Source organism: Manis javanica, chromosome 2, assembly GCF_040802235.1.
Source record: "Manis javanica isolate MJ-LG chromosome 2, MJ_LKY, whole genome shotgun sequence".
Lineage (NCBI taxonomy): Eukaryota > Metazoa > Chordata > Mammalia > Pholidota > Manidae > Manis > Manis javanica.
Genome location: NC_133157.1, coordinates 208153028 through 208167038, shown reverse-complemented (window position 1 = coordinate 208167038; position 14011 = coordinate 208153028). Strand labels below are relative to the sequence as shown.

Genomic DNA, 14011 nt, shown 5'->3' with positions numbered 1-14011 from the left:
GGCAGAGTATATGAAATATTTTAAAGCAAATCCCAGCATAGAATCATTTTACTCCCAACACAGATAAGGAAATAAGGACTCTTTTACTTCAACATAGTCATAATTCCATTGTGTTAACTGACAAAATTATAATAAATGTTTAAGATTACCTAATACTCAGTCCATACTTAGATTTCCCTTTGTATCTAAAAAAAAGGTCTTCTTGGTTTATTTAGATTGGGGCCCAAACATGGCGTAGACATTGCATTTGATTGTCTCTTAAGCCTTTTAGTCTCCCGTGCCCTTTTTTTATTATTGTGGACTGGCTCACTTGCTTTGTAGGAATTCTCGCATTTGAATTTGGCTGATTCCACCCTCAAGGTGTCATTTAATGCATTCCTCTTTACTTTGCAGTTCCTGTAAACTGGTAATTAGATCTAGCGGCATGATTATATTTACTTTAATTTTTTTTCCTTTTAAAAATTTTTGCGAGGAATTTTCATAAGGGTTACTGCGTTACACTTCCTTTTGCATCACATCAAAAGATATATAATGTCTAGTCCCACTTTGAGGTCATATTTGATGAGTGGGCTAAGATATTCTCATTCATTAACAATTTCTCCATCAACTTCTTCCCATTGTCATTGACTTTATTGTGTATTTTTTCACACTAAAAACTATTTCTAGTCAGCTATATATATTTGTAAACCTTTGAGTTGTCCAAAACTGATTCTGACAGCTACCCAACCACTGATTTCTAAGTACATAGAGTCTCCTAACTTTTAATGGAAACTTTATGGTTTTCGTTTGTTTTTCACTTAATGCTCTGATCTTTCTGGAATATGGTATCAGATGAGGTTCCATTTTTATTTTCTTCCAGATGGTTAGCCACTTGTGCCTGTGTTGCTTTTCCCATTAAGTTAATTAGTGCTTTTGTCCTGCATTAAAAACTTACAAACTTCATTCTGTTTCTGTTTTACTAATTACTGGTTCCTATACCAATACCATATTTATTATATTAGAGTGACCTTATGGTGTATCTAATAAGGCTAGATTCTCCTTACACATTTTCTTTTTCAGTCTTTTTACTTAATGGATTTGGTAGCCATTGATGATAATTGCCTTGATTTATTATTTCAATAGAGATTATTACCTTTGCTTTTAAGAACTTGATTTTACACATTTTAGCAATATAAGTTATATATGATTCCTACAGTACATCTCTTTGATTTTTAAATGTACATCCTTTAAAATAGCCAGAGGGGACATTTATATGATTCCCTTTAAACCAGAAAAATTACTGTTTCTGTAGTTTATAGATTTTTTTAAATAAATGAGCTTTCTTTTTGCTTCCCCCCACCAACCCACAACAGATGGAAGAAGAGATATTGACATCACAGAATGAGTGCACTGAAAGGATACGAAGCCTGCTGGAGCGTCGAGCAAAAGAGATGAATGCTTTCAAATCTGAAAGCGAGGGACTAGGTTTTAGAAACATCCTTTCTAACCTTGCCCCTGAGGCGTTCAGCCACAGCTCCCCCGGAGCTCCTCACAGGGGGCATCCCATAGGTGGCCTACCACAAGCCTGGGGCCATCCAGTGCAAGGTGGGTCCCCAGACATGCAGGTCACCCTTCTGAGTCAATGCATGGGGTACCCCGAGGTAGCAGTATGGGAGTTCGCAATAGCCTTCGGGTTTTCAGGCGGACAGCTGCTGGGGGATGGATGGAACACTTGAAAAATATCCAATGGGTCACACATGTCTTACACGTAACTTAGTCATTGAGAATGGTGAGGAGGAGCCAAGATGGCGGCATAAGTAGGACAGCAGAAATCTCCTCCCAAAAACATATATATTTTTGAAAATACAACAAGTACAACCATTCCTAAAACAGAGACCAGAAGATACAGTACAACAGCCAGGCTACATCTACATCTGCAAGAACCCAGTGCCTTGCGAAGGGGGTAAAATACAAGCCACAGCCTGGCAGGACCCAAGCGACCCCCCCACCCCAGCTCCTGGCAGGAGGAGAGGAGTCAGAGCAGGGAGGGAGAGGGAGCCCAGGACTGCTAAATACCCAGCCCTAGCCATCTACACCAGAGCACGGACACACAGTGCGTGGTGTGCTGGATACTAAGGAAACTGAACAGTAAAACCTGCGAGCAGGTACCCTCAGCTGGCGCACCTGGGACAAAAGAAAAGCGAGTGCTTTTTGAAGGTCTTAAAAGGACAGGGGCCTCACAGCTGGATGGAGGCATCCCAGCACACTCAACCCAGTAGCTGGGAATCCCGGGGCACTCCAAGCGCCTCGAGCCCCTGGGCAACAACACAGCTCAGAGGCCCCTCACAGTGATAAATGGCCTCCTGCCTGTTCCACCTCTGGCTTGGCCCCACCAGAGCAGAGCTGCGGCCTAAAAATGGCTACACCCACAGCAACTGCACGGAGCTTACTTCACAGTAGCGGGGCAAGAATCAGAGACCCTGTCTGCATGCAGCTTCCCAGTAAAAGCTGCTAGGGGTCGCCGTTCTCCCAGGAAAGAAGGCCAGGAGCAAGTGGAAAGGGACTTTGATCTCCCAGCTGACGCACATGCCAAATGCCTATGACTACCTCTATCACCATGAAAAGGCAGAAGAATTTGATACAGACCAGACTAACCCAACATCCTCCCCTGAGAGGGAATCTGAAGAGATAGATTTAACCAATTTTCCTGAAAAAGAATTCAAAATAAAGGTCATAACCATGCTGATGGACTTGCAGAGAAATATGCAAGAGCTAAGGAGGGAGAATACAGAAATAAAACAACTCTGGAAGGACATAAAAGCAGAATGGACGAGATGCAAGAGGCCATTAATGGAATAGAAATCAGTGAACAGGAACACAGAGAAGCTGACACAGAGAGAGATAAAAGGATCTCCAGGAATGAAACAATATTAAGAGAACTGTGTGACCAATCAAAATGGAACAATATCCACATTATAGGAGTAGCAGAAGAAGAAGAGAGAGAAAAAGGGAAAGTGTATTTGAAGGATTAATTGCTGAAAACTTCCCCAAACTGGGGGAGGAAATAGCCTCTCAGACCATGGAAGCACACAGAACTCCCAACACAAGGGACCCAAGGAGGACAACACCAAGACATAATAATTAAAATGGCAAAGATCAATTAAAGGCAGCCAGAGAGAGAAAAAAGGTCACCTACAAAGGAAAACTCATCAGGTTATAATCAGACTTCTCAACAGAAACCTTACAGGCCAGAAGAGAATGGCATGATATATTTAATGCATTGAAACAGAAGGGCCTTGAATGAAGGATACTGTATCCAGGACAATTATCATTTACATATGAAGGAGAGATTAAACAATTCCCAGACAAGCAAAAGTTGAGGGAATTTGCCTCCCAGAAACCACCTCTACAGGGTATTTTAGAGGGACGGCTCCAGATGGAAGCACTCGTAAGGCTAAACAGATATCACCAGAGAAAATGACATCACAGCAAAGAAAGAGGAGCAATGAAATACTAACTAAAGGCAAAAAATAAAATGAACTACCCACAAAAGCAGTCAAAGGAAACACAAAAGAGCACATACACACACACACACAAAAAAAACACCTAACATACAAAGAATGGAGGAGGAGGAATAAGAAGGGAGAGAAATAAAGAATCATCAGACTGTGTTTATAATAGCTTAAGAAGTGAGTGATGTTAGACAGTAAGGTAGTAAAGAAGCTAACCGTGAACCTTTGGTAAACAAAACCTAAAGCCTACAATGGCAATAAGTTCATATCTTTCAATAATCACCCTAAATGTAAATGGACTGAATGCACCAATAAAAAGACACAGAGTAATAGAATGGATAAAAAGGCAAGACCCATCTATATGCTGCTTCCAAGAGACTCACCTCAAACCCAAAGACATTCACAGACTAAAAGTCAAGGGATGGAGAAAGATATTTCATGCAAAAAACAAGGAGAAAAAAGCAGGTGTTGCAGTACTAGTATCAGACAAAATAGACTTCAAAACAAAGAAAGTCACAAGAGATAAAGAAGGACATTATATAATGATAAAGGGCTCAATCCAACAAGAGGATATAACCATTATAAACAGATATGCACCCAGTACAGGAGCACCAACATATGTGAAACAAATACTAACAGAATTAAAGGAGGAAATAGAATGCAATGCATTCATTTTAGGAGACTTCAACACACCACTCACTCCAAAGGACAGATCCACCAGACAGAAAACAAGTAAGGACACAGAGGCACTGAACAACACACTAGAACGGATGGACCTAATAGACATCTATAGAACTCTACACCCAAAAGCAACAGGATACACATTCTTCTCAAGTGCACATGGAACATTCTCCAAAATAGACCACATAATAGGCCACAAAAAGAGCCTCAGTAAATTCAAAAAGATTGAAATTCTACCAACCAACTTCTCAGACCACAAAGGCATAAAACTAGAAATAAATTGCACAAAGAAAGCAAAAAGGCTCACAAACACATGGAGGCTTAACAACATGCTCCTAAATAATCAATGGATCAACAACCAAATCAAAAGAATTGAGAATGGTCTTTCCACTGAACAGTCCACCAAAAGAAACTCCCTATAGACATCATCACAAGCAGCCTCCTCACTTGGGTACTACCATGTGGAAGCTGAGTACATATGGTATATTTTATTCATTTTTGTAAAGCGTTCTGTTTTGTGTTTACTAATTGGGATGTCATAGTATTTAGCTGCCAGGTTTTGTGTTTTGTTTTGGTTTTAACTTTTGGGGAAATTTTATGTAAAGGGGAATTGGTGTGTATGTGTGTTTATCAAATATGCACACACGTGCACACATACAGTGCACATGGTAAAAAGAAACTTAGATGGGGGTATTTTCTGAAAACTGCAAAAACAATCCAGCAACGTGGCTTGAGTCATCACTTTTGGACAACTGTGTCCTAAGAAATTTGTGAAAAGATCTAAAGCCTTTCTCTGTATACCCCAGGTTCTTATGAGCCACTCACAGCAGGCAGCATGTGCTAAAACAACTTATTATGGAAACACACCTGTATACCCTCACCAATGTATTTTGTTTATTAAATAAATGTATTTTGTCTGACTTTTGTTGATAAAATTGGCCTCATTTGGAGTAGGAAAAAAGTGGAAATCCATGAACACTAAAGGGTTGCACTGACTCTTTCAGAGAGTAGAAGACAACCTAATTCTTTTTCTGAATGCTGCAAGCTTGTCAGTGATTTTTTTTTTTTTTTGGTCCATTCAATTGTGCCTTCTTTGTGGCATGGTGAGATGGAGGTGCTTCAGGAGACCACAGGTTTTGTGGAAATTGCATCATCAAACCTGTGAGCCTCCAAAGGGGAAGACAAAAAGGGTGAGAGGGGCCCCTGAAAGCTCATATGATGGGTTTGTTCAGTAGCAGAGTGTGGAGATGAAGCCTATATATATCCTGACGTTTTGTTGCTAATGCTGCGATATGTCATCCTAGCTGAGCTAAGCTCTGTTAACTTCCAAGACCCCAAACTGTACTTTTACTTTGTTTATAGGAAAACAAACACATATAGCCAATACAAATGAAATGCCGGAAGTATTTGAATGATGCCGTATTTACAGACCGCCATCTCCTGGAATTCTCATCACACTACTTAGACATAATTTGTTTACCCCTTTTTGGTTTATGGGGTTTCCTGTTTACAAGTAGAATAGCCCATTATTTAAGTGCTTAGTTGCCATAGTGAGCCAGGAGTCACTGAGCCTGTGACTTTACCAGCTGCTGACTAACCCTCAGCACCACTGTAGGTTTTGCTGCATGTGCAGGTCTTCTTTTTTTTTTTTTATTGCTGTTTTTGTTGCTGCAATACTTTACAAACTTCCAGTTCCTTGAGACTTAGTGATTGCTTGGCATCATGTGAACATCACACGACAGAAAACACCACTTCCAGAAGTCTAAAGCCTCGGTGCTAAAGTACTACTGAAAAGGAACCAGCCAGTTTGGCAAATTAAAAAAAAACAACAAAAACTAAAGTGAGTTATGGTGGTCAGGAAATCTCTTGACGAAAGCTAACTTCTCTTTTCCAGAGAGGGGTGTGTTTTGTTTTATTTTATTTTGTTTTGCAATGAAGGATCCACCCGATGCTGACAGTCAGATGTGACTTGGGGTCCCACCGCCAGTGTGGAGACTGAGCTGCAGGCAGGTGGGGAGCCATGAATATGACTTGAAGGGAAAAAATATCCTTTCCAGTGAGCACTCAAAGTTCCTTTAGGTCACTGTCCTGCCCTCTCCCCAGTTGTCTTGAAGAACCAGGAGCCCTGCTGCTGACAGATTCCTGCTTTTCACAGAGGGCTCCCAGGTCGAATTCTCCAAGGCCCTCTCAGTGATGCTCTCCGCCTAGAGCAGACTAATCACCATTGAAATCTTGGTTTTCTCAAGCAATGTAAGTCTTCTCCAGGCACGTCAGTCCAGTCTGCCTAAATCCACCCCTTTAGGAGTTTCTAGCATTCCTTTAAAGAGAACTGGGAGAAAAATTAATATTTTAGTATAAATATTTTTAAAACCAAATCACAGTAGAATTCACACACAGTCATAGGCAGTGTTCCATGTAGCGCTCTGGTCCATCGTCCTCTTGGCCACGGTTCAGATAACCAGTTTTTAGGTGGACATAACATGTACTTGATTCTACTGAAAGGGACTTTTAATTATTTCAATGTCTCTTCTGCATTCAAATATTGTACAGTATCTCCGACAAATTGAGATATCTACATGTTTAGAGGAAAATGATAGGACCAAGCTTTAGAATTTACAAAATGTCCAAAAATATAATGGAATTTGATACCTTTTAAAAAATTCTTACTAGATCTGGCTCCTTCACACTACTGAAGCAGACCAGTTTTGCATAGAAAACTCTAAAATCGAAATGGACTTAAATCAGTCAAACTGAATTACTGAGTTCATGCAGACTATATATATGTACTTGTAACATCGTGATTGAATACTGAGTCCAAATGTCTGTCCAGTAGGGCTTTGTTCAGTTTTACATCACTATACCTGGATTATTCCATTAAGTTAATTTGAATTAAATATATATAGTTTGCAAAAAGATTCAAATCAGTTCAGTTTAATCATTCAGATTGGTTTGTGTGTGTTTGTAAGATTAACTTCTGAGGAATCTCAATCATGGTAGGAATCATGAAAGAGTAAAAGCAGGAAAATTTGAAAGATTTTGAAAGATCCTGAAGAAAGAAGCAGGCACTTTCTCAATCAGTGTACAAATGTCAACCTTTGTTTAAACTAATACTACCTCCTCCCCGGTGTTGGTGTTCACTTAATATATGTGTGTTTAAGAAAATAAAAAATATGGGAAATTTGTCCAGCATATCAGAAATTTGTAAATGCTATATCTGGTATCCAGAACTTGGCAGTAAAAAGTTTCCTGTGTTCACTATCTCTCCCTTTTTTTAAGTTAACATTTTGAAAATGTAAAACCTCATACCTTGAGATATTCCTTAATTGGGTTCCCTTCCATTCATACATATTTTTCTCCCTTTATTAAAATCAGCTTTATCCCCAAATTACAGTATCTACAGGTATTTTCATTGGTACATAAGGTTAGCTGGAAAATGTATTTATATTATTTTTATTCAGAGCTGCCATTCACTTTTAGTAATTTCTACACCTGGAGATGAATAGCCCTGCATTTAAAGCCACACCCACAGGTATAATATGCTTAGTACTCTAAGCCAAGGATTTACCAGTAAATTGAACTGTTTAGCATAATCCTCATGATGTTCAGCTGCCTAGACATCAGGTAAACACCACTCAGCACACTAAGAAACTGTCCTTGACACTCTTTCCCACTCCCGCCTGTTTCCTCACCCCCTTTTCAAAAACCAAAAACTCTGTTATGAGTGTGTCTGAAAAAGACTTTAGCAACTTTCTGCTTGAAGTACGAAATGTCTGGCATTTTAAACTTTCATAGAGTACATTGTGTTGGACACTGGAATAATACTCTTTATTTTCATTTTCATCTGTGAAAAATGACTTTATTGTACTTGAAACATCTCTTTTGAATTTCTCCATTTGTGCCATTCACTAGTGGAAATAAATTGTATTATACCATGATCTACTGGCTTTTTAAAAAGCTGTTAAGTATGCACATTTTTGGTAGAGCTATTATCATTTGTATGTATATATTATATATACACATGAGTGCCTATATGTGTGTATAGATAGGTGGATGTATCTCATACTGTACACTTCCATCAGGGCACTTAAGGTTCTGTTACTTGGTTATTTCTGTCCTCAGTTAAGGCAAGAATGCATGTGTTTCTTAAGAGTGAGTACTCTGGGTTGATATTTATGAAAAGATGGTCATTAGATGCTATCTTTTCTTTTTTAATACCCTCTTAGCACTTGTGTGGGTGGAAAGAAAGTTGGGTAAAATGTGGATCCATAAGTTGCAATGCAGTAAAATAGTACTGGGGATGGAGCCAGTTAGTGTTTCCATGGGTCTGTATCATGATACAGTAAAAAATAAGTGATGCAGAGAGAAATGAACCATGGAAATTGAAAAACACTGCTGGCGATTCCTCTGTAAAGATGATAACCAATCACATAATCTTCATGTGCGCTATCTCTACAGTTTTCTTAGTGATGCCATTGATCCTTGTACTTCCTGTACTCCATTAGTACTAATAACTATTAATTTTGCTGAGGACCAAAACAGGCAAGAAAGGAATTACTGCTCAGGCATCTAAGGGTCCCCTAAACTAAAATCAACAGGCAGTGGCCACTGGGAGAGGGATGTGGTGTTGGCAGGGGGTTTTCTCTCTCCAGCTGCCTCTTCCTGGTTGCTAATAGTTCTTCATGCACCCTCTGCCCCTTCTGAGCCGCTACCGTATAAGCACAGATGTGGCCCAACACAGCAGCCCTTTCCTAGGAATTTTACATGGTCCTGCATATTTTTGTCCCATTCTCCCAATGTAAAGTGTCTAGTGTGTATTCAATTCAGGAAATCATATGTTTAAGTATATAAGTATGACTCTCTATTAGTGATGTAAGGAGGTTTCTGTTCTTTAGATAAACTTCTTCCTCTAAGGGGAAAAGTCACATCTTGGGTTGCCATCTTTGAGCTGCTTACCAAAATACAGATCATTATTAAAGAAAAACAAATTTGCTATTTTTCCTCATCTAACGTGATAGTGCTCCCACCAGTTTGTAGCATTGCCTTTGAAAAGGCCCTCTGAGTTGGGAAGAACTGGAAGTTTCTCAGGCTCAGATTCCTTAAAATGATGAAGAGTGTGCTGTACATTTAGCAGACTTGCCTCTAGTGCACAGGGATTACTGATTGAAGTCTATTTTGCTGTGTGTCTGGTTTTGTTGTCTGAACTTTTATGAAATCACTACAATAGGTCTGCATTGGAAATGATTCTTTGTGAGAAACTAATTTTATTGAACACTGTCTAGAAAAAGAAACTGAAGCTGAGAACTCTTCCTTTATTGACATTTATAATTTCTACTGAATTCTGGTAGCCCTCTTTAAAGTCACATTGACTGATTTTTCCCTCATTTATATTCAGATTTACAAAATCTCACTCATACAAGGGAAGAGAAACCATTTGGCCTAATGGTAGTCTTCAGATCACAAGTTACCAAGAAAGGACTTACAGTTACCAAAGGGAAAGGGACTGGGGAGGATGGGTGGGAAAGGAGGGATAAGGGGGAAAAGGGGCGTTATGATTACCACACATAATGTGTGTGGGGGGCCACGGGGAAGGCAGTATAGCAACCACAATGTTGTTCATGTAAGTGTATATTAATGATACCAAAAAATAATAAAAATAAAATAGATTTAAAAAAATAAATGTGCGATGTAGGGAACTGAAACTCATTACATTGCTGATGGGAGTGTAAAACTGTACAACTATTTTGGAAAACTTTAAGAGATGCTTATCAAGTTAAATAAACATTTACTATGATAGAGCAAGTTTTAACTAGTTATGATTTACTCAAGAGAAATTATAACACTCGCACACAGGATCTAGTAGAGAGCAGCTTTATTCATAATTGCCCCAAACTGCAAATAATACAAATATCTATCAGTAAGTAAATGTATTATAGAATTATGGTATATTCACACAATGAAATACTATTCATTGTAATAAAAAGGTGTAGAGTACTGATACATGGCTGCAACACAGGTGACTATGGAAAGCATTATGTTCAGCCAAATCCAGAAACAAAATAGTACATACTATACAATTTCCCTAAATTCTCTAACAGGTAAAATTTGTCTAAAGTGATAGATCTATGGTTGCGGCTAGTAGGGGACAGAAAAGGGGATGTGAATACAAAAGTACCCACAGGAACTTCACAGGATGATAAAATATTCTATGTATTATTGGGATAGTGAATTATGCAAGTGTAGACTTTACAAAACTCCAACTGTACACTTGTGGATGCATTTACTGCATGTAAGTAATACCTCAGTTATATATATATATTGAAAACTTATGAACAAAGTATGGAAGGATCTGTATGAATTGCTAATATTGCTCTCTTAAAGTAAGTAGGGCTGTGAAGAGCATTACCTGTTAGCCCAGACATCTGTATTACCTAAATTTTTGTATCAATCACTTTCATAAATTTAAGAAATTTTGTTCTAAATTTGAGAAAAATAAAACAGAATATTTTTAAAACCCCAACACATACTCTGATTAGGGGGACTATCCAAATGGCTATTAGCAAAGTTTTTTAATCTACAAAAGACTAACACATTTAAAAAATTTCTATGTCAAAAAATTTGAATCAAACACAAGAATGCAAACATTCTGATTAAGGGTTAATTAAGGGTTAATATTCCTTAAATATATACATATCATTCAAATCACTCAGAAAGTACCTAATCCACCAATATATAAATGGCCAAGGGATATCAACATTCCATAAACAGGTAATATAAATAATTGGGAGGAGAAGTCAAAACCTGAAGCATAATGGGTGTAGTCATGAGTTTTCTGATTCTGTTTTCCTCTATCTCCTGGCTTTGGCCTAAGAGTTGCCTGAGTAACTATTTTGATAGTGCTGATGACAAGAAAACCCTTCAGAGGAGTCCCCTTCTTCTGTCCCAAAGGGGACCGACCCTGTGATCTGGAGATCATGAGGAAATATGCTAGTTTTTTTCCTGTTCTTTTACCTCTTAGTCCTAGACTTGCAGTGCCAGAGGAACAGGAAAAACCTTTCTCTCTGGCCAGAAAAGCTAGAAACAGGGCCTCTGTCATCCAAACACTATGAGGGGAATTGCCATTATGTTTTTTTTCCTTTTCTCTCTTCTTTCTGCACTTTATGCAAGGACAGCCCCAGTTATGGGGGAACTGTACAATGCAGAAGTCCAAAGGCATCTGTGTCTTTCTGATCAAAGTAACTGGGAAAAGACCACTGGAAACTGAAGAGAATGGGAGAAATCATGGAGAAGAAAGAACTTGAAAAGACATCCCTATTCTAGGTATAAAGTAATACAAATAACAACTTGTGTTTTTTAAATAGACTCATAAAGTATAGCAAAGGCTATGAGAAAGAGAACTAATAATGTATGATATATACTACTGCCTAAGTCCTAGACTATCACTGAGAGACATAGCACAGGGCAAATGCAAAGAGCACAGGGAAAGTTTTGAAAGTAGAACTGGTATTAGAACCACCACCCACAGGTGAGACAGAACGTGTCATCTACACTGGTTGGTGTCTGCTAAAACAAACAAATCAACCTTCTCCAGAAGATGCAAACATGACTCAGAAATGACAATATCATATTCAAAATGACCAGAATAAAATCCAAAATTTACTGCACATGCTAAAGCAAACAACACACACATACACCACTGGAGAATGTGACAAATTCCCAAGGGAAAGAAAGGACAGATGCCTATTTTGAGATGCCTAATGTTGGAATTATCTCATAAGACTTTAAAGCAGTTATTATAACCATAGTAAATGCGATAATGGTTAACACTCTTGAAATAATTGGAAAGACTGAAGTTCTTAGCAGAAAAATAAAAACTATAAAAGAAGATCCACATTGAGAAATTCAGAACTGAAAAATATGATTACCAGAAATTACAAAAGAAATTGCATGGGCTCAACCACTGAAAAGACATTATAGAAGGGTCTGGAAACTTGAAGACAATAGAGCAGCAGAAATTATCTACACTGAAGAAAATAGAGGAAAAAACATTGTAAAAAATGAATACGTCCTTACAAACTTGTGGGACAGTATCGAATTGTCTAAATTTCACATTATAGGTATTCTATAAAAGAAAAGATTTTACTTTTTAGAGAAAAGTATTCTTACTAAAAGCAGAAAAGACCCCAGATTTGATAAAAACATAAATTTAGAGATTCAAGATGCTCAGCAAGCCCCAAACAGAGAAATTTCAAAAGAATGTAGGCCTGATAAGGTGTAAACTCAAAATCAGTAACAAACAGCTAGGCCTGATAAGCCTAAACATGTCATAATGCTAAAAAGCAAAGATAAGCTAAAATTTGAATGATCACAGTTTTCTCATAAAATTCAATGTAGGCCACAGAATGTTGAATGATTAAAGTGAGGAAAGGAAAGAACTGCCAACCCAGAAGAGAATCCTTTACCTAAGCAAAGTCTTATAGAATGAATGCAAAACACGAGAGAGAGAGAGAGAGAGAGAGAGAGACTTAGATGAAGGGAAGCTAAGAGAATCTGACCTCCATTAGGGAAATGTAAAATATTAAACAAAAGACAGCTGAAGGCTATATTAATACTACATGAAATATTCAGGGCTTCAGAGCTAGGAAAATTACAAGGAGTAAAGAGAGACATTACATAATGTCATGATTCCATTCATAATATTATTTAGGCCAGCTCTAATCTTTATTATGTCCCTCCTTCTACTGATTTTGGGCCTCATTTGTTCTTTTTCTAGTTTTGTTCATTGTGAATTTAGACTGTTCATATCATATTTTTCTTCATTCCTGAGGCAGCCCCGTATTGCAATATACTTCCCTCTTAGCATGGCCTTCACTGCTTCCCACAGATTTTGCAGTGTTGAATTAGTGTTGTTATTTGTCTCCATATATTGCTTGATCTGTTTTTATTTGGTCTTTGATCCATTGATTACTTAGGAGCATGCTGTTAAGCCTCCAGGGGTTTGTAGGCTTTTTCATTTTCTTTGAGTAATTTATTTCTAGTTTCATATCTTGGTGGTCTGAGAAGCTGCTTCAATTCCAATATTTTTTAATTTACTGAGGCTCTTTTTTGTGGCCTAGTGTATTGTCTATTCTTGAAAACGTTCCATGTGCACCTGAGAAGAACATGTATTCTGTGGCTTTTGGGTGGAGCATTCTGCAGATACCTGTTAGGTCCATCTGTTCTAATGTGTTGTTCAGTGCCTCTGTCTCCTTACTTATTTTCTGTCTGGTTGATCTGTACTTTGGAGTGAGTGGTGTGTTGAAGTCTCCTAAAATGAATGCATTGCATTCTATTTCCATGTTCAATTCTGTTAGTATTTGTTTCACATATGTAGGTGCTCCTGTGTTGGGTGCATAGGTATTTATAATGGTTATATCTTCTTGTTGGACTGACCGCTTTATCATTATGTAATGTCCTTCTTTGTCTCTTGTGACTTTCTTTGTTTTGAAGTCTACTTTGTCTGATACAAGTACTATAATTCATGCTTTTTTCTCCCTATTTGATGCATGAAATATCATTTTCCATCCATTTATTTTCAGTCTGTGTATGTCTTGGGTTTGAAGTGAGTCTCTTGTAGGCAGCATATAGAGGGGTCTCTATGTCTTTGGATTAGTACATTCAAACCATTTACATTTAGGGCGATTACCAATAGGTATGTACTTATTGACATTGCAGGCTTTAGATTCATGGTTACCAAAAGTTCAGGGGTAACTTTCTTACTATCTAAGAGTCTAACTAAACTCACTTAGCATGCTATTACAAACACAATCTAAAGACTGTATTTTTTTTCTCTTCCTTTTTCT

General features: G+C 38.0%; 2 protein-coding genes across 2 annotated transcripts in view; one reads left to right on the top strand and one right to left on the bottom strand.

The window, feature by feature from the left end:
- Positions 1-1923, top strand: part of LOC140845706 (serine/threonine-protein kinase TAO1-like) — a 55492-nt gene extending 53569 nt beyond the window's left edge. Inside the window, exon 17 of the mRNA XM_073220523.1 lies at positions 1353-1923. Coding sequence (XP_073076624.1) covers positions 1353-1715 — 363 coding nt within the window. The 3' untranslated portion in view covers positions 1716-1923. The remainder of the gene's footprint in view (positions 1-1352) is intronic.
- A 4203-nt stretch (positions 1924-6126) lies between these two features.
- LOC140848020 (beta-1-syntrophin-like) overlaps positions 6127-14011 on the bottom strand; it is a 168066-nt gene continuing 160181 nt past the window's right edge. The window contains exon 4 of the mRNA XM_073230075.1: positions 6127-6501. Within this exon, the coding sequence (XP_073086176.1) occupies positions 6481-6501 (21 nt within the window). The 3' untranslated portion in view covers positions 6127-6480. The remainder of the gene's footprint in view (positions 6502-14011) is intronic.